At 40.5% G+C, this 23,681-nt stretch overlaps 1 protein-coding gene across 1 annotated transcript in view; it reads left to right on the forward strand.

Annotated features, from left to right (window-relative positions):
• The window catches only part of TUBD1 (tubulin delta 1), a 39,189-nt gene extending 28,378 nt beyond the window's left edge, over window positions 1–10,811 (forward strand). Inside the window, exons 8-9 of the mRNA XM_041727096.1 lie at window positions 3,209–3,392; window positions 10,561–10,811. Of these exons, the coding sequence (XP_041583030.1) occupies window positions 3,209–3,392; window positions 10,561–10,663 (287 nt within the window). The 3' untranslated portion in view covers window positions 10,664–10,811. The remainder of the gene's footprint in view (window positions 1–3,208; window positions 3,393–10,560) is intronic.
• Window positions 10,812–23,681: the final 12,870 nt, after the last annotated feature.

Consider the following 23,681-nt stretch of genomic DNA (forward strand, 5'->3'; position numbering starts at 1 on the left):
GGTATCCAGGATCACACCCTGGGCCAAAAGGAGGCTCTAAACCGCTGAGCCACCCGGGCTACCCATAAATAAATAAAATCTTTAAAAAAAATCAGGTATAACTCCAGGAGGAGTCAGTCACTAGAGAAGAACCAAGCTGGGTCTATAAGGCATTACACATCATGAGATGGCACACATATTTAAGCTGCATGAAGATCACATGTTCCTATCTTATCACTTTGTAATCATCCCTCCTACCTAGCCAATAGACATGTTTTATCAGGGAAATGATTTTTTCTTGTTACTATGCCTCTACTCTAGTGGGTTGCTTCAGTAATAAATGTGAGACCTTTTGGCTGAAAAAAAAAGATCATTTCAAGTGTGTTAATTGGTATAGTTTTTCCTTCTTCAGAGTATTTTTTTATATACTTCATTTTAGATTTTAAATTAAGAGAAATAATAAGAGAATATATAAAGTAATCAAACTTCCAAAAAATTTACTCACAGAAAATGACATAGGTACAGAGAGGTATTCTTACAAAGATATTCACTGCAATGTCTTACACACAAAAATGCAGAAACAACCTAAATGCTCAATAGTAGGAAATGTGATAAATTATAGTATATTCATGTAATAAAACTTTAAATATGAGTGATACTTATTGACATGGAAAAGAGATTCACAACATATTGGTGAATGAAAATGCAAATTACAGAACAGTGTTTGTATAAAATTACATACACAAGAGGGTCAGCAAAATGTTCATGGTCTTCTATGGGTGGTGACATTTCAGATGTTCAGTTGACTTTTAAATTTTCTTCTTTTTTTGTTTTAAGTTTTTATTTAAATTCTGGTTAGTGGGATCCCTGGGTGGCTCAGTGATTTAGTGCCTGCCTTTGGCCTGGGGCACAATCCTGGAGTCACCGGATCGAGTCCCACGTCAGGCTCCTGGCATGGAGCCTGCTTCTCCCTCTCCCTGTGTGTCTGCCCCTCTCTCTATGTCTATCATGAATAAATAAATAAAATCTGAAAAAAAAAATTCTGGTTAGTTAACATATAGTGTAGTACTAGTTTCATGTGTAAGATTTAGTGATTCATCACTTACATACAAGGCCCAGTGCTCCTCACAAGTACTCTCCTTAATACCCATCATCACTTAATACCCATTGAACCCATCCCCTCACCCACCTCCCCTCCAGCAACAGTTTGTTCTCTGTAGTTACGTCTGTTTTATGGTTTACTTCTTTCTTTTTCCTCCTGTGTTTGTCCATTTTGTTTCTTAGATGCCATATAAGAGTAAAATCATATGCTATTTGTCTTTCTCTCGGTGACTTCGCTTATGCTAAGTGAAATCCACGTCATTGCCAATGACAAGATTTCATTCTGTTTCATGACTAAGTTATGTTCCATCATATATGAATAACACAACTTCTCTCTCTCTCTTTTTTTTTTTTAATATATTATTTATTTCAGAGAGAGAGAATGAAAGCATAAGCTTGGGGAGGGGCATAGGGAGAGAAAAAAATCCTGAAGCACTCTCCCCACTGAGCAGGGAGCCCGATACAGGGCTCGTTCCAGGACCCAGGGATCATGACCTGTGTGGAAATCAAGAGTTGGACACTCAACCAACTGAACCACACAGACACCCCTGTATACCAAAACTTCTTTATCCATTCACATTGATGGCCATTTGGTCTCTTTCCATAATTTGGCTAGTGTTGATAATGCAGCTATAAATATCAAGGTGCATGTATCCCTTTGAATCAGTATTTTTTTTATCCATGGGTAAATACCTAATAGCGCAATTGCTGGGTTGTAGAGTAGTTCCATTTTTAACTTTTTGAGGAAACTGTTTTCCACAGTGGCTGCACCAATTGCACTCCCACCAGCAGTCTAAGAGGGTTCCCCTTTCCTCACATCCTCACCAACATCTGCTGTTCTTTGTGTTGTTGATATTAGCCATTCTGACTGATGTGAGGTAGTATTTCATTGTAGTTTTGATTCCTATTTACTTGATGATGAGTGATGTTGAGCATCTTTTCATGTGCCTGTTGGCCATCGGGATGTCTTTTTTTGGAAAAATATCTATTCACATCTCCTGCCCATTTTTAACTGGATTATTTGTTTCTTGGGTGTTGAGTTTGATTAGTTCTTCATACATTTTGGATGCTAACCCTTTATCAGATATGTCATTTAGAAATATCTTCTCTCATTCTGAAGGTTGCCTTTCAGTTTTGTTGTTTCTTTTGCTTTGTAGAATTTTTATCTCGATAAAGTCCAAATAGTTCAATTCTTGCTTTTGTGTCCCTTGCCTTTAAAGACGTATCTAGTAAGAAGTTGTTATAGCTGAGGTCAAAGAAGTTGTTGCCTGTGTTCTCCTCTTGAATTTTGATGGTTTTCTTTTTCACATTTGGGTCTTTCATCCATTAAATTTTCTTCTTAATACTTTTCTGAATGATATGAATTGTTTTCTCTCTTTTCCTTTTTTTAAAAGATTTTATTTATTCATGAGAGACAGAGAAAGAGAGAGGCAGAGACACAGGCAGAGGGAGAAGCAGGCTTCATGCAGGGAGCCCAGTGTGGGACTTGATCCCAGGACTCCAGGATCATGCCCTGGGCCAAAGGCAGGCACTAAACGGCTGAGCTACCCAGGGATCCCCGAACTGTTTTTTTTTCTTAAAATGAGTATGAATTATCTATCCAAAAGCGATATAAAGCTAATTTTAACAGGCAAAACAAAAGGAGATTTCTGGGACGCCTGGATGGCTTAGCGGTTGAGCATCTGCTTTCGGCTAATAGCATGATCCTGGAGTCCAGGGATAGTGTCCCACATCGGGCTCCCTGCATGGAGCCTGCTTCTCTCTCTGCCTATATATCTGCCTCTCTCTCTCTGTCTCTCATGAATAAATAAAATATTTTTTAAAGGAGATTTCTGGTGAAATGAATAAAAAAATACCTGTTCATTAATTTGTTTCCAAAATTAATTATTTATGATATAAACAATGGCTTATGGGGATCCCTGGGTGGCGCAGCGGTTTGGCGCCTGCCTTTGGCCCAGGGCGCGATCCTGGAGACCCGTGATCGAATCCCACGTCGGGCTCCCGGTGCATGGAGCCTGCTTCTCCCTCTGCCTGTGTCTCTGCCTCTCTCTCTCTGTGTGTGACTATCATAAATAAATAAAAATTAAAAAAAAATTATTAAACAATGGCTTATGTTGTCTTACTCTAGGAGGATTTAAAGATCCAGCTCTCTATACTTCTTGGTTGGAGCCTATTGATGCTTTCAATGTGTGGAAAACCCAGCGAGCCTTTAGCAAATATGAGAAGTCTGCAGCATTGGTCAGCAATAGCCAGTTCTTACTAAAACCACTTGATACAATTGTGGGCAAAGCCTGGAATATGTTTGCTTCAAAGTAAGTAAAAAAATCTACAAACCTTTCTAACCATAGGCAGATAATATCTTAAAATACAAGGCAGGATCTGGAATGTCTTGGTCTGTTTGGTTTGCTATAACAAAAATAGCCCAGACCGAGTATCTTATAAACAACAGAAATTTATTTCTCAGGAATTCTGGAAGCTAGGAAGTCCAAGATGAAGGTGCTGGCAGATTCCATGTCTGATGAAAACCTACTTCCTGGCTCATAGGCAGTGTCTTTTCCTTGTACCCTCAAATGGCCAAATGGGCAAAGAACCTCTTTTAAAAAGGCACTAAACCTATTCATGAGGGCTCCACCCTCATGACCGAATCACCTTCCACAGGCCTTACTTCCTAATATCATCACTTTGGGGTTAGGATTTGAATGTATGAATTTTGGGGGAACACATTCAACCTGCAGCCTGGAATAATTGTGGCTACCACTATATAGGTGTGAAACTGGGTCATGTTACTTCAGGTGTCATTTTTTTATCTGCACAGTGGGTTTACACTGAGGATATGCAATGATGATTAAATGAGATAATCATGTAAAATTACTACAGTGCTGTTAATTGACTAGAGGATTTGTTTCTGAATGAAATGAAAGTAGAAATTTCATTACAAGGCTGGACAATAAAATAGTTTTCTAAAATAAGATCCTTGGAAGAATGGAAGAGATCCTGATCTTGTTCAGCAAGAAATATTGTGAGTTCAACTCCATCTGCTTCTAAGAAATGTCTACTTGGTACTAAGAAATGTGTTATCAGATTTTCTGACCTTGGCCACGATTACTTAATGTCAAAGGAAAATTCCTCATATCAATGGGCAAGGCCTCTATGATTAGCCAGGATTCCCAAGGGCCCCGCATCCTGCACATGGCCATTCCATAAGCCCGCACTCCCAGGACTGCCCTTTCCTAGTATCGTTCTCTTCCCACTCCCATTAAATGGCAGCAGGCCTTCTTACCTCAATTTAATCCATGTCTCTGAATTTATTTTTTTTAAGATTTTATTTATTTATTTGACAGAAAGAGAGAGAGGGAGAAGTAGGCTCCCTGCAGAGACCCTGGGATCATGACCTGAGCCAAAGGCAGACGCTTAACCCACTGTCACCCAGGCACCCCCCTAAATTTATTTTTAAAGAAAGGAAAATAATAATTATGTGTTTTAGTGGCAAAATATAACCATTATATTGGTATGTGACTGGACACCAAAACCAGATGTGATTGAAAAAAGATATGAGTTTAATTCATTTTTCTAAACCTTACTGTTCTTACTGTACTGGCCTTATGGCTTCCTCCTTATAGTCCAAGACATCTGTTTGAGCTTTAGCTATCAAATCACATAGGAATGAGCAAAAGAGAGCATGCTGCCCACCTCCTGCTAGGGTTGCACACCACACTAGTGTTTATATACCTTTGATTGGGACTGACTCATGTGCTACACCTAGCTGCAGGGGTGGCCATGACCACAATTAAAATTTGAGGGTTTTGTCACTAAAGAAAGGGAGAACAGGTAATGTAGCACAGGTAATGTAGCACAGGTACAACTAATGTGACAGCATTTTGTTATAAAAATTTTCAGGAAGTTCAAAGAACAGAACTTTTATCAGCTTTGCGTTTCTATGGCAGATCTGCAGGCTTGCCTTATCTTTATTTGATGATTTTCTTTCTTTTTTTAGAGATTTATTTATCTATTTGAGAGAGAGAGTGCCCATGCAAGTGTCAGGGAGAGGCAGAGGGACAGAATCTCAAGCAGACTCCACGCTGAGCACAGCGTGCTCATTTACTTATGAATAAATAAATAAAATCTTTTAAAAAATATTTTATTTATTCGTGAGAGACAGAGAGAGAGGCAGAGACACAGGCAGAGGGAGAAGCAGACTCCATGCAGGGAGCTCGATGTGGGACTCGATCCTGGGTATCCAGGATCACACCCTGGGCCAAAAGGAGGCTCTAAACCGCTGAGCCACCCGGGCTACCCATAAATAAATAAAATCTTTAAAAAAAATCAGGTATAACTCCAGGAGGAGTCAGTCACTAGAGAAGAACCAAGCTGGGTCTATAAGGCATTACACATCATGAGATGGCACACATATTTAAGCTGCATGAAGATCACATGTTCCTATCTTATCACTTTGTAATCATCCCTCCTACCTAGCCAATAGACATGTTTTATCAGGGAAATGATTTTTTCTTGTTACTATGCCTCTACTCTAGTGGGTTGCTTCAGTAATAAATGTGAGACCTTTTGGCTGAAAAAAAAAGGAGATCATTTCAAGTGTGTTAATTGGTATAGTTTTTCCTTCTTCAGAGTATTTTTTTATATACTTCATTTTAGATTTTAAATTAAGAGAAATAATAAGAGAATATATAAAGTAATCAAACTTCCAAAAAATTTACTCACAGAAAATGACATAGGTACAGAGAGGTATTCTTACAAAGATATTCACTGCAATGTCTTACACACAAAAATGCAGAAACAACCTAAATGCTCAATAGTAGGAAATGTGATAAATTATAGTATATTCATGTAATAAAACTTTAAATATGAGTGATACTTATTGACATGGAAAAGAGATTCACAACATATTGGTGAATGAAAATGCAAATTACAGAACAGTGTTTGTATAAAATTACATACACAAGAGGGTCAGCAAAATGTTCATGGTCTTCTATGGGTGGTGACATTTCAGATGTTCAGTTGACTTTTAAATTTTCTTCTTTTTTTGTTTTAAGTTTTTATTTAAATTCTGGTTAGTGGGATCCCTGGGTGGCTCAGTGATTTAGTGCCTGCCTTTGGCCTGGGGCACAATCCTGGAGTCACCGGATCGAGTCCCACGTCAGGCTCCTGGCATGGAGCCTGCTTCTCCCTCTCCCTGTGTGTCTGCCCCTCTCTCTATGTCTATCATGAATAAATAAATAAAATCTGAAAAAAAAAATTCTGGTTAGTTAACATATAGTGTAGTACTAGTTTCATGTGTAAGATTTAGTGATTCATCACTTACATACAAGGCCCAGTGCTCCTCACAAGTACTCTCCTTAATACCCATCATCACTTAATACCCATTGAACCCATCCCCTCACCCACCTCCCCTCCAGCAACAGTTTGTTCTCTGTAGTTACGTCTGTTTTATGGTTTACTTCTTTCTTTTTCCTCCTGTGTTTGTCCATTTTGTTTCTTAGATGCCATATAAGAGTAAAATCATATGCTATTTGTCTTTCTCTCGGTGACTTCGCTTATGCTAAGTGAAATCCACGTCATTGCCAATGACAAGATTTCATTCTGTTTCATGACTAAGTTATGTTCCATCATATATGAATAACACAACTTCTCTCTCTCTCTTTTTTTTTTTAATATATTATTTATTTCAGAGAGAGAGAATGAAAGCATAAGCTTGGGGAGGGGCATAGGGAGAGAAAAAAATCCTGAAGCACTCTCCCCACTGAGCAGGGAGCCCGATACAGGGCTCGTTCCAGGACCCAGGGATCATGACCTGTGTGGAAATCAAGAGTTGGACACTCAACCAACTGAACCACACAGACACCCCTGTATACCAAAACTTCTTTATCCATTCACATTGATGGCCATTTGGTCTCTTTCCATAATTTGGCTAGTGTTGATAATGCAGCTATAAATATCAAGGTGCATGTATCCCTTTGAATCAGTATTTTTTTTATCCATGGGTAAATACCTAATAGCGCAATTGCTGGGTTGTAGAGTAGTTCCATTTTTAACTTTTTGAGGAAACTGTTTTCCACAGTGGCTGCACCAATTGCACTCCCACCAGCAGTCTAAGAGGGTTCCCCTTTCCTCACATCCTCACCAACATCTGCTGTTCTTTGTGTTGTTGATATTAGCCATTCTGACTGATGTGAGGTAGTATTTCATTGTAGTTTTGATTCCTATTTACTTGATGATGAGTGATGTTGAGCATCTTTTCATGTGCCTGTTGGCCATCGGGATGTCTTTTTTTGGAAAAATATCTATTCACATCTCCTGCCCATTTTTAACTGGATTATTTGTTTCTTGGGTGTTGAGTTTGATTAGTTCTTCATACATTTTGGATGCTAACCCTTTATCAGATATGTCATTTAGAAATATCTTCTCTCATTCTGAAGGTTGCCTTTCAGTTTTGTTGTTTCTTTTGCTTTGTAGAATTTTTATCTCGATAAAGTCCAAATAGTTCAATTCTTGCTTTTGTGTCCCTTGCCTTTAAAGACGTATCTAGTAAGAAGTTGTTATAGCTGAGGTCAAAGAAGTTGTTGCCTGTGTTCTCCTCTTGAATTTTGATGGTTTTCTTTTTCACATTTGGGTCTTTCATCCATTAAATTTTCTTCTTAATACTTTTCTGAATGATATGAATTGTTTTCTCTCTTTTCCTTTTTTTAAAAGATTTTATTTATTCATGAGAGACAGAGAAAGAGAGAGGCAGAGACACAGGCAGAGGGAGAAGCAGGCTTCATGCAGGGAGCCCAGTGTGGGACTTGATCCCAGGACTCCAGGATCATGCCCTGGGCCAAAGGCAGGCACTAAACGGCTGAGCTACCCAGGGATCCCCGAACTGTTTTTTTTTCTTAAAATGAGTATGAATTATCTATCCAAAAGCGATATAAAGCTAATTTTAACAGGCAAAACAAAAGGAGATTTCTGGGACGCCTGGATGGCTTAGCGGTTGAGCATCTGCTTTCGGCTAATAGCATGATCCTGGAGTCCAGGGATAGTGTCCCACATCGGGCTCCCTGCATGGAGCCTGCTTCTCTCTCTGCCTATATATCTGCCTCTCTCTCTCTGTCTCTCATGAATAAATAAAATATTTTTTAAAGGAGATTTCTGGTGAAATGAATAAAAAAATACCTGTTCATTAATTTGTTTCCAAAATTAATTATTTATGATATAAACAATGGCTTATGGGGATCCCTGGGTGGCGCAGCGGTTTGGCGCCTGCCTTTGGCCCAGGGCGCGATCCTGGAGACCCGTGATCGAATCCCACGTCGGGCTCCCGGTGCATGGAGCCTGCTTCTCCCTCTGCCTGTGTCTCTGCCTCTCTCTCTCTGTGTGTGACTATCATAAATAAATAAAAATTAAAAAAAAATTATTAAACAATGGCTTATGTTGTCTTACTCTAGGAGGATTTAAAGATCCAGCTCTCTATACTTCTTGGTTGGAGCCTATTGATGCTTTCAATGTGTGGAAAACCCAGCGAGCCTTTAGCAAATATGAGAAGTCTGCAGCATTGGTCAGCAATAGCCAGTTCTTACTAAAACCACTTGATACAATTGTGGGCAAAGCCTGGAATATGTTTGCTTCAAAGTAAGTAAAAAAATCTACAAACCTTTCTAACCATAGGCAGATAATATCTTAAAATACAAGGCAGGATCTGGAATGTCTTGGTCTGTTTGGTTTGCTATAACAAAAATAGCCCAGACCGAGTATCTTATAAACAACAGAAATTTATTTCTCAGGAATTCTGGAAGCTAGGAAGTCCAAGATGAAGGTGCTGGCAGATTCCATGTCTGATGAAAACCTACTTCCTGGCTCATAGGCAGTGTCTTTTCCTTGTACCCTCAAATGGCCAAATGGGCAAAGAACCTCTTTTAAAAAGGCACTAAACCTATTCATGAGGGCTCCACCCTCATGACCGAATCACCTTCCACAGGCCTTACTTCCTAATATCATCACTTTGGGGTTAGGATTTGAATGTATGAATTTTGGGGGAACACATTCAACCTGCAGCCTGGAATAATTGTGGCTACCACTATATAGGTGTGAAACTGGGTCATGTTACTTCAGGTGTCATTTTTTTATCTGCACAGTGGGTTTACACTGAGGATATGCAATGATGATTAAATGAGATAATCATGTAAAATTACTACAGTGCTGTTAATTGACTAGAGGATTTGTTTCTGAATGAAATGAAAGTAGAAATTTCATTACAAGGCTGGACAATAAAATAGTTTTCTAAAATAAGATCCTTGGAAGAATGGAAGAGATCCTGATCTTGTTCAGCAAGAAATATTGTGAGTTCAACTCCATCTGCTTCTAAGAAATGTCTACTTGGTACTAAGAAATGTGTTATCAGATTTTCTGACCTTGGCCACGATTACTTAATGTCAAAGGAAAATTCCTCATATCAATGGGCAAGGCCTCTATGATTAGCCAGGATTCCCAAGGGCCCCGCATCCTGCACATGGCCATTCCATAAGCCCGCACTCCCAGGACTGCCCTTTCCTAGTATCGTTCTCTTCCCACTCCCATTAAATGGCAGCAGGCCTTCTTACCTCAATTTAATCCATGTCTGCCCTTGATATTCTTTTTAATATGATTTTTCCTGCCTCAGAACATTTTGGGGGTACAGGGTATTAAAAGGGCTACCTAGCATAACCGCAAATTAAGTAAAATCCTTGAGAGACTTCACTTCATTCCTAGAACTGGATGAATGTGTTTCTGCAGTTTCAAGGCTTGGGTAAAATTTCTTGGGTACTTTTTAAGAGTTTATATTGATCCCAGTCATCTCTGTAGAGTGTTGAATGTGTGCTGGGTTTGATAATCAAATCTGAATGTGCTTTTTTTTCCTGTGTGCTGCTTTTTTTTTTTTTTTTTAAGATTTTATTTATTTATTTATTCATGAGAGACAAAGAGAGAGAGGCAGAGACTTAGGCAGAAGGAGAAGCAGGCTCCCCACAGGGATCCTGATGCAGGAGTCAATCCCAGGATCCTGGGATCACAACTTGAGCTCAACCACTGAGTCACAGGTGCCCCTTCCCATGTGCTTCTTACTGTCACTCTCTCGGACACTAAAAAAGACAGGGAGCTTGACATAAACTTTCACAGTTTGTGACTCTTTGGAATAAACATTAAAGCAAATATAAAACATTTAAGATGGGGATCCCTGGGTGGCTCAGCGGTTTAGTGCCTTCGGCCCAGGGCATTATCCTGGAGACCCGGGATGGAGTCCCACATCGGGCTCCCTGCAGGGAGCCTGCTTCTCCCTCTGCGTCTCTCATGAATAAATAAATAAAATCTTAAAAAAAAAAAAAAAACATTTAAGAGAGTCTTCCATCTTCAAATATTCGGATCTAGGAAAGTTCTATTTATTGTTTGATTTTAAGAGTTATTCATTTGCCTGAGAATCTTATATTTTACATTTTCTGTTTCTTTCACCAGAGCCTACATTCATCAGTACACAAAATTTGGAATTGAAGAAGAGGACTTTTTGGACAGTTTCACTTTGTTAGAACAGGTTGTGGCCAGTTACTGCAACCTCTAATCTTGAACAAAGGAGAAGTACCTTAAGTCATTTTCAGGCTAAAATATTTTTTTTATTTTTATTTTATTTTATTTTTTTATTTATTTATGATAGTCATACAGAAAGAATGAGAGAGGCAGAGACACAGGCAGAGGGAGAAGCAGGCTCCACACACCGGGAGCCCGACGTGGGATTCGATCCCAGGTCTCCAGGATCGCGCCCTGGGCCAAAGGCAGGCACTAAACCACTGCGCCACCCAGGGATCCCCAGGCTAAAATATTTTTAATAGTACTTTCTCTGAAAGGTTTTCATATCTCTACCTTAAAGGAACAAAGTCAAATGCCATTTTCTTTGGCTTACTAAGACCACAGAAAATGAGGAAAACCTTTTAAACAGAGACATCAACATCATGTTTTCAATGAAAATGTCTACTTGATATTTTCATTTGTAAGAAAGAAATTGGTGCTCCTGTAAAGAAATTTGGAAACATTTTGCTGAGATGTTGGAACTCTGGAAGTATGCAAAAAAAAGGGAATATTCTGTTTTGTCCCCATGTTTCCAAGTCTTCCCTTTTTTATTCCAAAAAGGATTCACTAAAATAACAGCTAAACTTTCACCACACAATTTGAAGCTAAGAAATTGCAGTTCTGCTTTTAATTGAAGTGAGTGCTTTGAACCACAGGGGGGAGCAATTGTCAAATGCTAGATTTATAAATACCTCGAATATGTTATTCTCTTAACAGATTTTCCACTTGAAGCAGCTATTTAAAAAGAGATCTCAGGGACCCCTGGGTGGCGCAGCGGTTTGGTGCCTGCCTAGGTCTCTGCCTCTCTCTCTCTCTCTCTCTCTCTCTCTGTGACTATCGTAAAATAAAAAATAAATTAAATAAAAATAAAAAGAGATCTCAGATTTTGTTAATAAATGTATATCATGGGATCCCTGGGTGGTGCAGCGGTTTGGCGCCTGCCTTTGGCCCAGGGCGCGATCCTGGAGACCTGGAATCGAATCCCACATCGGGCTCCCGGTGCATGGAGCCTGCTTCTCCCTCTGCCTGTGTCTCTGCCTCTCTCTCTCTGTGTGTGTGTGACTATCATAAATAAATAAATAAATAAATAAATAAATAAATAAATAAATAAATAATGTATATCATGCTTACATACAAAAGTAAGTTAAAAAAAAAGTAAGTAAGTAAATGTTTGCTTTTCTTAAATTTTCTAGGCATCAGAAAATTGGGTCAGTTTTTCTCTGAGATTTGAAATGCAAGAGCAGAGAAACTTTTTATTCAACTAGTGCTTTCAGATTACTTATAGGTATTCAGCTGGCGTGGAAACTGTGCTCATCAGTAAAAGGGGTAAGAGCTTTCACCAGAATTTCATGAAATTGAGAAAATTATCACCAAGGAAATATTGTCCTTGATGAAACTGACACATAGAGATGTGAGTTTCACTCAGAAGGACAAAACACACTTGGAAATTGGCAACTGAGTTTGAGGGTAATTGTGTACTTCTGTAAAATACATCACATGCAGTGTATTAATAAATGTAAAATAGGAAACAAATAGGAACATTTGCCCCTTCTGCCAAATCTACCAGTGGTGATTTATTTTTATATGGAAAAATGACAGTTCACAGCTTCACTGGTTTCTTTCTTTTCTTTCCATATGGAAATGATTACTTTTTTGCTGTTTTTCTTATCAACTGTTGCTATGATTAAAATTCTGAGCCATATCTTATTTCTAAGGAATGTAAAAGTGGTCTGTTCAACCACTAAAAGGCACACCCCTGTGCTGTACTTTGTTAACACAAGTATACTTGAAAAATACTCAGATAATTATTTTTACAAAATAAAGTTAAAAATAATTGTTTTACATTGAAACATCCAAAGACTGAAATAATTTCCCAAACTGAACCAGCATTAATGAAGATCTGGAGCTCACCAGGGGTTAAGCTGATTTTGAGGCATCTGCTAGAAGTGAAGCTTAAAGAAAGTCATAAGTATAAATCATTTTATTAAGATTTTATTTATCTATTTATTCATGAAACACACAGAGAGAGGCGGAGACACAGGCAGAGGGAGAAGCAGGCTCCCCATGGGGATCCCAATGCAGGATTCAATCCCAGGACCACGACTTGAGCCAAAGGCAGACACTCAACCACTGAGCCACCCGGGCATCCCAGTATAAATCATTTAATCATTTTATATTTAAGAAAGGAATTCATGAGGTACCAAAGGGACAAGTTTATTTCTAATTTGGTAACTCATGGAGTCAATGGCAGGTGAATATTAGAAGAAAGCCCCAATTAGACACAGTTCTGGGTCTGTTCACTTATACAAATAGAGCCTTTTTTTTTTTTTTTTAAGATTTTATTTATTTATTCATGACAGACACAGAGAGAGCGAGAGGCAGAGTCACAGGCAGAGGGAGAAGCAGGGTCCATGCAGGGAGCCCGACGTGGGACTCGATCCTGGGTCTCCAGGATCATGCCCTGAGCCGAAGGCAGACGCTAAACCACTGAGCCACCCAGGGATCCCCCCAAATAAAGCCTTTTTATGATCCACAACATAACTGCATTATTTGATGCGTGTAGATACCTGAATATTTGCAGACTTGTTTTAAACATTTCCATGGAAAATTTATTTTGGTCTGTTTGGAGTAACAAAAAATTTTTGCTATTAGAGTTGTGATTTTAACTTAAAAATTAGGGCACCTGGGTGGCTCGGTTGGGTGGCTGCCTTTGGCTCAGGTCGTGGTCCTGGGCTCCTGGGATCGAGTCCCACATTGGGCTCCCTGCGGGGAGCTTGCTTTTCCCTCTGCCTGTGTCTCTGCCTCTCTCTCTCTCTCTCTCTCTGTGTTTCTCATGAGTAAATGAATAAAATTAAAAAAAAAAAAAAAAAAAAAACAACAACACCAAAACTGATGCCAAAGCTTCAAGATAAGGGATGTCACTGAAAATGTACTCTATGTAGAGAAAACGGCCAGTCAGGACAACATTAGAATCATAACTTCCTGGGCAGATAGACCCAGAAGCTTTGACCTTGTAATATATTAGATTACTGGGTAACTGGAGTACTATGTTTCACTCACATTATCCCACAGACCTGGGATGTACCCCTGCTAGGCAGTAAGTAAGTGTAAAATCAAACTACTTATTTTCAAGTCCTTTCACACTCCTTCATTTGTGTGTGTGTGTGTGTGTGTGTGTGTGTGTTTTTAAGGTTTTATTTATTTATTCTTGAGAGAGACAGAGAGAGAGAGGGAGGCAGAGACAGGCAGAGGGAAAAGCAGGCTCCATACAGGGAGCCCAACACAGGACTCAATCCCAAGACTCCAGGATCAGACCTGGGCTGAAGGCAGCGCTAAACCACTGAGCCACCCAGGCTGCCCTCATTTGTGCTTTTGTCAAGAGTTCTTTAAGCTGTAGAACATGTTTGGTCCCATTCATTCCCTCTTGCTTCTAGCTTTGCCCCTGCCAACACTATCCAATCTGCAACATCTTTCTCCTTTGTTACTTAGATCTTAGTGAATGTATCCACAATTCACCATTCTCAATTCATTCATTCAATCAATATCTAGTCTGTGCCAGGCACTGACCTAGATGTTAAGGATGTAGAGGTTAATACCACATAGTCTAAATGAAAAACCTTACAGTAGCTGAGTTTCTCTGAATGTCCTGATGCTCCAATCCTAGCTTCCTAATTATTACTTATTATCTTCCCTGTGTCCATGTTCGACTTTTTTTTTACAGGAAAGATGTAGTACAGGGAACAACAAACTGGGAGCTCTGGTCTGGGCTTTAAATTTGTCTGAAACACCTCCTCACTGGCTCTGTAGACTCTTCTGCAGTGTGCATACCAGTGATTCTTCTCCTGACCGCCATGTTTATCACACTTGAAATCCTGTCCAAAATTTTGTTTTAAAACATGCTCCATATGTTCCTATCACAGTATTCTCTCCCCATGAGCCCAAAGTTTGGCAGTCAACACTTTCTTGTTCTTTAACCTACCTACCAAATATGGCTTTACTCACTAACTTGTCATTTTTGGCAAATAATCAATTATTTAAGCGATGTTTGCTCATCTGTATCGATCACATTGTTTTCTATGGGTTTTAGAGGATGTGAGAGCTAAAAAAAATCTGGCTTTACATATCTAATTAAATAATTTCCTATTCCTATACTCTGAAATGTCTCAGATCATGCAATGTCTGCCTTATTAATAAATGGAATCCCCTTTCCACCAGCCAGAATGCTTGCATAAGAAGTTAGGATAAACAATGTAAATATTTCCAGTTTCTGGGCAACACAGTGTGGAGTCAGTGTTGTAGAAGATATGGCATTTAAGGGAGAAGAGGGAAAAAAGGAAATCCCAATCATTTAGATCCCAGGGAGCCAGTGACAGGAACAGATAAAAAGGAAGGTTGATGCCCCCCTCGCCCCCACCGCCAAGAATTGCTTACAAGCAAAGAATAGCTTACAAGCATTAAAAAAAAAAAAAAAAAAAAAAGACTTGATGGTTTCTGAATTATGGAATTTACCTAAAGATAAAAAATCTAAGAATATAGCTTAAAAAGAAACAGTAAGCTAAATAACATGTCATCTAGTAAATAATTCTCTTACCTGAATTTATCTCCTTTGCTAATGATGGAGCCAGTAAGATGAACACTATTATGGCTTATCTAATTATATACATGGTGAGTACACAAAAATTCAAAGATTCTGTACCTGTACTGTCCAGTAAGGTGCCATGTGCAGCTAGTGCTCTAAGTATAAAATACATGTTGGGTTTTGAAGATGGTATGAATAAAATAATGTACAATATAAATATTTTTAATTAGCTGTTGAAATGATATTTTGGACATACTGAGTTTATTATTCAAATTGGTATACTTGGGACACCTGGGTGGCTCAGCGGTTGAGTGTCTGCCTTCAGCCCAGGGTATGATCCTGGGGTCCTATGATCAAGTCCCACGTCGGGCTCCCCACATGGAGCCTGCTTCTCCCTCTGCCTATGTGTCTGCCTCTCTCTCTCTCTCTGCATGTGTGTCTCTCATGAATAAATAAAATCTTTAAGAAAACAAAAAACAACCCAAATTGGTATATGTGGGTTTTTTTTACATTTATTTTTTAATTTTTTTTTACATTTTAAAATGTAGCTACTAAAGTTTTTAAATTAGATATATGGCTTGAATTATATTTCTAATGGACAGGGCTATTCTAGACACTTCAGGAGCAAAGGCCTGGGAATTATAGGTATGGGAGTTGAACAAAGCTGATCCTTATTAAGTGAGAGGTCATGGGAACATGATAGTAAGAAACATGACATAAGGCAAAAGATGGAAGTTTCCTTTTTGGAAAAAAAAAAAAAAAGGACTTTGCTTAAGCTCCACTCATGTAAACGGTATGAAAAAGGCAGGATGTGAGCTTAATTCAACAAACATCCATTAATCACCTGCAAGGAGAGACAGTGCCAGGATAGGCAGATTTAAAAAATGAATTAGGGGATCCCTGGGTGGCTCAGCGGTTTGGCGCCTGCCTTGGGCCCAGGGTCTAATCCTGGAGACCCAGGATCAAGTCCCATGTAGGGCTCCCCACATGGAGCCTGCTTCTCCCTCTGCCTGCGTCTCTGCCTCTCTCTCTCTCTCTCTCTCTCTCATGAATAAATAAATAAAATCTTAAAAAAAAAAAAAAAAGTTAAACCTGGCCTCTGTCCTTAAGGAGTTCACCATTTGGTAAATTCTTTGCTACAAAGCATATATCTGGTTCATAGTAGAGATTATGGATTAATATAAATGTCTAAAAAACCCTGCCTTGGGGTGCCTGGGTGGCTCAGTTGGTTAAGCATCTGCCTTCAGCTCAGGGCCTGATCCCAGGGTCCTGGGATCAAGCCCCTCTGCCTCTTCTAACCTCATTCTCTCTCTCTCTCCCTCTCTCTCTTGCTCTGTCAGAGAACCAGGCTCTCCCCTGAGCAGGGAGCCTGATGCGGGGCTCCATCCCAGGACCCTGAGATCATGACCTGAGCAGAAGGCAGATGCTTAACTGAACCACCCAGGTGCCCCATAAATAAAATCTTCAAAAAAATTTTTTGTCTCTGAGCCATCTTATACAAAAGACCCATTTAAGACAATATAAACTCAATATATTGAGAATGAAGAAATGCCTTTGTAAGTCCTTGCCTAAAATCTAAACTCCTGGTCCCGGAATTCCAAGACTTCTAAAGTTTGGCCACTCCCACTGTTCTCTTTACTTATGCTGCAGTAGCCAAGACAAACAGAAATGGCTGTGAAATGTTATGAAAACCACACAGATTTGTCTATATGGTTCTGTTTAATTTTGTTCAGACAGGGATGGAGCAGTCTATCACTAACCTGAAGATACTGAGAGGTGACCCAGTGATCCTGGCTGCCCCTACTTTGCCCCTTCTCCCAGGCCCCCAAAACCAAGAAAAATGGGGAGCTCAGAGCATTTTTGAAAGGATACATATTAAATATATATCATAGTAAATTCTCTGGGGGAGTACAAGTCTCAGAAGATTTCCTTTTTATATTATGCATTTCTTCTGTATATAAATATATATATTTTTAAGTAAACTCTTTGCCCAGTGTAGGGCTCAAACTCATGACCATGAGATCAAGAGTCGCATGCTCTTCCAACTAAGCCACCCAGGCACCCAGCATATTTTTATTTTAAACAAAGCTTTAAAAACCCAGTGTAGGGCAGCCCTGGTGGCTCAGTGGTTTAGCGCCACCTTCAGCCCAGGGTGTGATCCTGGAGACCTGGGATCGAGTCCCACATCGGGTTCCCTGCGTGGAGCCTGCTTCTCACTCTGCCTGTGTCTCTGCCTCTATCTCTCTCTCTGTGTCTCTCATGAATAAATAAATAAAATCTTTTTTAAAAATAAAAAATAAAAACCCATTGTAAAGGGAATGCTTGGGTGGCTCATCAGTTGAGCGTCTGCCTTCAGCTCAGGGTATGATCCTGGGATTAGGGATCGAGTCCCACATCGGGCTCCCTGTGGAAAGCCTACTTCTCCCTCTGCCTAGGTCTCTGCCTCTCTCTGTGTCTCTCTGTATGAATAAATAATAAAAAAATAAATCTTAAAAAAAAGTGTAAAGATAAAATAAGCCAAATGATTTTTAAAAGGGTATTAACAACTGGAGACAGTTTGAAGAATGGAGGAATAAGTTAAACGAATCAGAAGGCAGTAACAAGCAGTGGAAGTAGTAAGCAGCACCATTGTTCTGTAAACTATCACATAAATAGGTGTAGAAATTACAGGATGCTCCATGTATGTTCAGGGAACAAACAGGAGGAAGGGGGAAATGAAGGACTAACTTTGGAGTCCTACTATATCAACATGTCCTTCTAATGAACACACTGCCTATTGCAGGGAAGAATAGTAAGTATACCTCACATACACACACAGTCTGGGAGCAGCCTAAAAAGCACCCTAAAATGTAGGGTAGCTTTTGTATATGAAAGAACTTTTTACAATTAAAAAAATTTTTTTTTTAAATTTATTCGTTTGAGAGAGAGAGAGAGAGAGAGAGAGAGATAGAGAGAGAGAGAGAGAGGCAGAGGGAGAAGCAGGCTCCATGCAGGGAGCCTGACGCGGAACTCGATCCCAGGTCTCCAGGATCACATCCCAGGCCAAAGGCGGCGCTAAACTGCTAAGCCACCTGGGCTGCCCTAATTTTTAAAAAATTTTAAGTAATCACTGTATCCAAGTGGGCTTGAATCCACAACCCTGAAATCAAGAGTCACATGCTCCACTTACAGCTAGACACCCCTTACATAGTTTCTTGAGACATTTTTGGTCTTTAAGATTTTATTTATTTATTCAACAGAGCATAAGCACAAACAAGGGAAGAGGCAGAGGGAGAAGCAGGCTCTCAGGGAGCCCAACACGGGGTTCCATCCCAGGACCCCTAGATCATGACCTGACTTGAAGGCAGATGCTTAACAGACTGAGCCTAACCAGGCGCCCTGGGACATTTTTTTTGTCTTTAAAAGTAATTTCTACACCCAACATGGTGTTCGAAATCACAACCCCAAGATCACAAGATGCTCTACTGACTGGAGCCAGCCAGGCACCTCTGTATGAAAGAACTTTTTACTTCCTCCTTGCAGAGAGCATGGATGTCTTTTATGTTCCAATGGATTATGTTTGAAGAAGGATATGTAGAGCATCTGAAAATTTCTTTGACTAGAGGCTCTACATTTTTCTAAAACCACTATTTTCAGCTTCCTTTTTCTCTTCTGAAATTGTGCAAAGCACTCCTACATACATGCTTTTACTAGATTGGCATCTCATTATGTCTGATACCATCAGAAAGCCAGGAACAGTGACACCCCAATTCTCCCAGGCTTCAAAAACTGCACACCCACCTAAGATTGGAATACTCAAGTTTTGTACTTCTCTTCTCCACCAAAGGATCATACACAAGTAGATCTCTTCTTCTGAACTCTCCCGCTCCTGGTGAGTGGTATAATTGTGGTCATATGTCATTTATTCTGAACTCCTAGCCAGCCAACTTCAATAAGCATAACTCATTTATTGAAACATGTAAACAACCCCAGCACCAAAGCAGCCAAATGGAAAGCCGCCTTGACCACATGCTCTAGAAGGTGTAATAAAGCCATGATTCTGCCTTTTGGCTTGGCAAAGGCAGTTGGGAGGATGCCCTCATATTTTCTTGGGACTACTCATGACATCTGGGCTCTAGGTGGCTGCCACTGCTGTCTAGGCTAGCACTCCTGGAATCTTGGACTCCAGTAGAAATATACAGGAAATCACATTGCCAAACTTTTCTCCTTATAAAGACAATCTATCCAGGAACTAGCATCCTCCCAGTTCTCATAGGGAGGAACCATTCATTAAGCAAGCAGGATACAACTGGGGTGAGGAATTTTAAAGCAGTTTCCTGTGGCCCAGAGGTCTGGTTACAATGCCATCTTTTCAAGAACAGTGCTACATAACAATAAGGCTTAGATGATCACTTACGGGAAAGTATAAGGGACATATTACTCTAGAGAATTCTCTGAAAAAAGAATTCCAGTTTATTCTCTGACAAGTCACAAAGAGGTATAATGGATAGCACACTCACCTGTTTAGGAGTTAGAAATCCTGAGATAGGGGCACCTGGGTGGCCCAGTGGTTGAACGTCTGCCTTTGGCTCAGGTCATGATCCTGGACTCTTGGGATCAAGTTCCACATCAAGCATCTCACAGGAAGCCTGCTTCTCCTTCTTCCTGTGTCTCTGCCTCGCTCTCTGTGTCTCTCATGAATAAATAAATAAAATCTTAAAAAAAAAAAAAAAGAAACCTTGAGATACAGACCCATGCTGGGCAGTACCTTCCCTCTGCATGTTTGGAACAGACCATCATTTCTCTCTCTCAAACTTGCACCTCCTCCTGTATTCCTGGCTTGGTGATGGATCAGCACTGTTGTCTTCTCAGGTTCCTTCTTGACTTCTCCACTCCTTTACTCTGGCCTCGCCTAGTTACCTGGTATGTCGACTCAGGTAGCCTCCCCTGTCTGCTTCTCCACTGCGATTTCACCTAGACCACTGCAACATTCATGCAGCAAACACTGTGAGCTTACCAAGTGCCAGGCCAACGGTGAACAATGGAGAGCACGACGGTGCCTGCCCTTACAGGGCTTATGTTCTAGTGGAGGAAGAGCAAAAACTAGAAAACAGATAAACTACTTGTGAGTTATGCAGGTGCTTTAAAGGATACAAAATGGGGCTAAGAATAACGGGCGGGTGGACTGACTTTAGGTGGCTCTCTTCTCCCCACCAAAGACAGAGCTCTCCCACTTGTGCTTTCCTGCTGTCTCAGAAGGCTTTCTCTGGTTGAACTACCTTCCCTTTCCCTACTCTAGCTGGCAATTCAAATACCATATCCTCATGAAACCTTTCCTGATCCTTCCTAGTCAGCCATTTTCATCCTCTCCTCAGTTCTTTTTTTTTTTTTTTTAAGATTTTATTTATTCATGAGAGACACACACAGAGAGAGAGAGAGAGAGAGAGAGAGAGAGAGGCAGAGACACAGGCAGAGGGAGAAGCCGACTTGATCCCGGGGCTCCAGGATCACACCGTAGGCTGAAGGCGGCGCTAAACCACTGAGCCACCAGCCACCGGGGCTGCCCTCCCCAGTTCTTTTCTTAGCCAGACTTCACCTTACATTGTAGTTACTTGCATATATGTATTATTACCTCTAAGAAGACTCCGTGCTCCTAGAGGGAGAAGATTGTCATTAGCATTGTCTCTTTCCCACAGTACCTTAAACCCATAGAAATTTAAAAAGTGAATTTAAAAATGCCCCCCATCCCCACCTGCCCCAATGTGGCTAATGCCACTTTAGCTCTAAATATTTCATAGGGTTATGAAGATCAAGTAAAATTTAATGTGTGAAAGTGCTTTGAAAGAGGAAAAAAGGTGAGTTATGCAAATAGAAATTGCTTTGTAATCATAATTACAGCAAACGCCGGACTGGGAACCTGCCCACACAGGATGGCTAAGAATGGAGATGGCTTTTCCAACCTTGTGATATAAGGAAGCACAAAGACTGCTCATCTATTTAAATACCAAACTTTTAAGGCTCTGGGCTTGATTTTCTGTTGTCTCTTTCTCCATTGCCTGTGATCACAAGATGAAACAAGTATGTAGACAACAAACAAGCTTGGACTTCTGTCCTGGACTTTTCTGTAGAACTGAATGTTTAAGAGCCAGAATGCTTAGGTTTGAATCCTTTTTCTGCATCCTTCCTTCCTACACCAAACTACTAAACTTCTCTACCTTAATTTTCTCAGGGGTCATTGTATGGATTTTAATGTTCAACAATACCAAACAGCGCTGAAAACAACGCCTGGTACAAAGTAAGCAAATAATCATTATCACAGTTACAGTAATCCACTGTACTTCCTGGTAAAGGGCACATCGGAGGAGGTTTCTAGGAGCTAATCTTGACTGCTGGTGTTACATGGTTATCCACAAAGAAATATACCATAGAAGGGCCATGGGAGTGGACACGGGCTGATACAATGGTCAGAATGGAGCAGAAGTATCTGAAGAGCCTCAAGAGCCTGGCCACTGTGAGGTGAGGCAGAGTAAGTTTGGTGCTTGTCAGAGGTTTAGGCCTGTCACTCAAGTGAAAGGACCTCTCAAGAGGCTGGGAGGTGCATTAAAAAATGAAAGGCATCCTCTCATTTGTACCTTTCATATTTTATTTATTAAAGATTTTTTAAAATTTATTCATGAGACACACACACACAGAGGCAGAGACACAGGCAGAGGGAAAAGCAGGCTGGCTCCATGCAGGGAGACTCGACGTGGGACTCGATCCCAGGACTCTAGGACCATGCCCTGGGCCAAAGGCAGATGCTTAACCACTGAGCCACCCAGGGATCTCCAGCTTTCATATTTTTTAAAAAAGATTTTATTTACTTATTCATGAGAGACACAGAGAGGCAGAGGCAGGCTCCCCATGGGGAGCCTGATGTGGGACTTGATCCCAGGACCCTGGGATCATGACCAGAGCCGAAGGCAGACGCTCAACCACTGAGCCACCCCAGCCTTCTTTTAACTAATGTAAAGAGGTTGAGAACAACATAGTTCTTGGGGTGACTGGTGCACTTGGCTTCTGTACTACTGCTGAGAACCTGAGCTCTTTGTTTCCAACACAGCATGGTGGCCAAAGAAGGACAAGAATAATCTGAACAGTCATTTCCCACCTTCAGGGAAAGGCAGAAGCATCTCTCTTCAAATCTCAAATTGCCTTACGCCACAGAAATAGATTTTCTTTTTCCCATCGGAAACAGGCTGGGACACACACAATTAAGCAATGCTGTCGGGTTGGTCAATCAAAAGCGCCTGAAGGAAAAAGCTGCTCATACTCTAACCCCCTAAAAGGGATACATAGCAACAAAGGGAAATGGCACATTTAGGATAAGGTTGGGGAGAGACGTGTGGCATACAAAGGCTTCCTTCTGAGAACAAGGCCTCTCCTGAGGCCTTTAGGTAGAAGGGTATCAAGTCAAGTTGCACTTACCCCCTGGAAACTCTCAAAAGAAGACAGTAACTGTTAGCTGAGATAGATGGCTTGAGGTCCCTTAGATGCCCAGAATAAGCCTTTCCCTCAAGAATTCAGGAATGTGGTTTCCAATGCAAATAAAGACTACATTGTAGAAATACTGCTGGAGTGTGTCCAAGCCCTCCCTCTGTCCTTTGAGTCATTTGGAAATAGTTAACAAACGGGTTGAACACCTGGGCTGATTACCCATGAAGGGGATTTCCAGACTCTATCCTGTAAAATCATCTCCTCCCCTCCCAAAGCAATTCTGTTCCATTCTCTCTGAATCTTTGCCCTAAAGACTCCACATTTTCTGATTCTAGGCTTCCTAAGTTAGAGCAGCAACTGCTGCTGACACAAAGAAACAAGGAGCCAAGCAACTTTGTGCTTTTTAAAAAAGTTTATTTTAAATTAAAGGAACAGATGTCCAATGTTTCAAAAAGCCACACATTTGTGGATTTGGCTGACAAACCGTCTAAGCTGCATTTCGTTTCTGTTCCCAGAGAGTCAGCCAGCCACTTACAACTGACTCACGCTGGGCCACAGTTTGGGCCAGTCTCCCAACTACACATAATTAGAATCCCAAATCTCAAATGAATCCAGGGTGTTTGGGTGGAGAGTGGGGGCCATCTAAAATAAAGTTTTTCTTTTAATTTAGTAGTATCAACACCCACACAGCAAACTGTGCAAGGCTAGTAGGTCAAAGAGAATGAGCAAACAGTTGGCACCTGCCTATCCCAGTACCACGCAATTCTAAAGGCAATGAGTAAGCAGCTGTCCAGAACAGGTTTTTATTACAATCTCTTTTATGAGTACTGGTTAAATATGCAAATACATGTAGGTTATTTGCTGCAATTCAAGGCCTCACGCCCAAGGAAATGCATTACCTCAGGTGAACTCCTGGCCTTGCTGGAAAGACCAGGAAAGGGCAGGAATCTAATCCCCTGACTACCAGACACAAATGACT

The sequence above is a fragment of the Vulpes lagopus genome, chromosome 12, assembly GCF_018345385.1.
Source record: "Vulpes lagopus strain Blue_001 chromosome 12, ASM1834538v1, whole genome shotgun sequence".
In the NCBI taxonomy this organism is placed as follows: Eukaryota; Metazoa; Chordata; class Mammalia; order Carnivora; family Canidae; genus Vulpes; species Vulpes lagopus.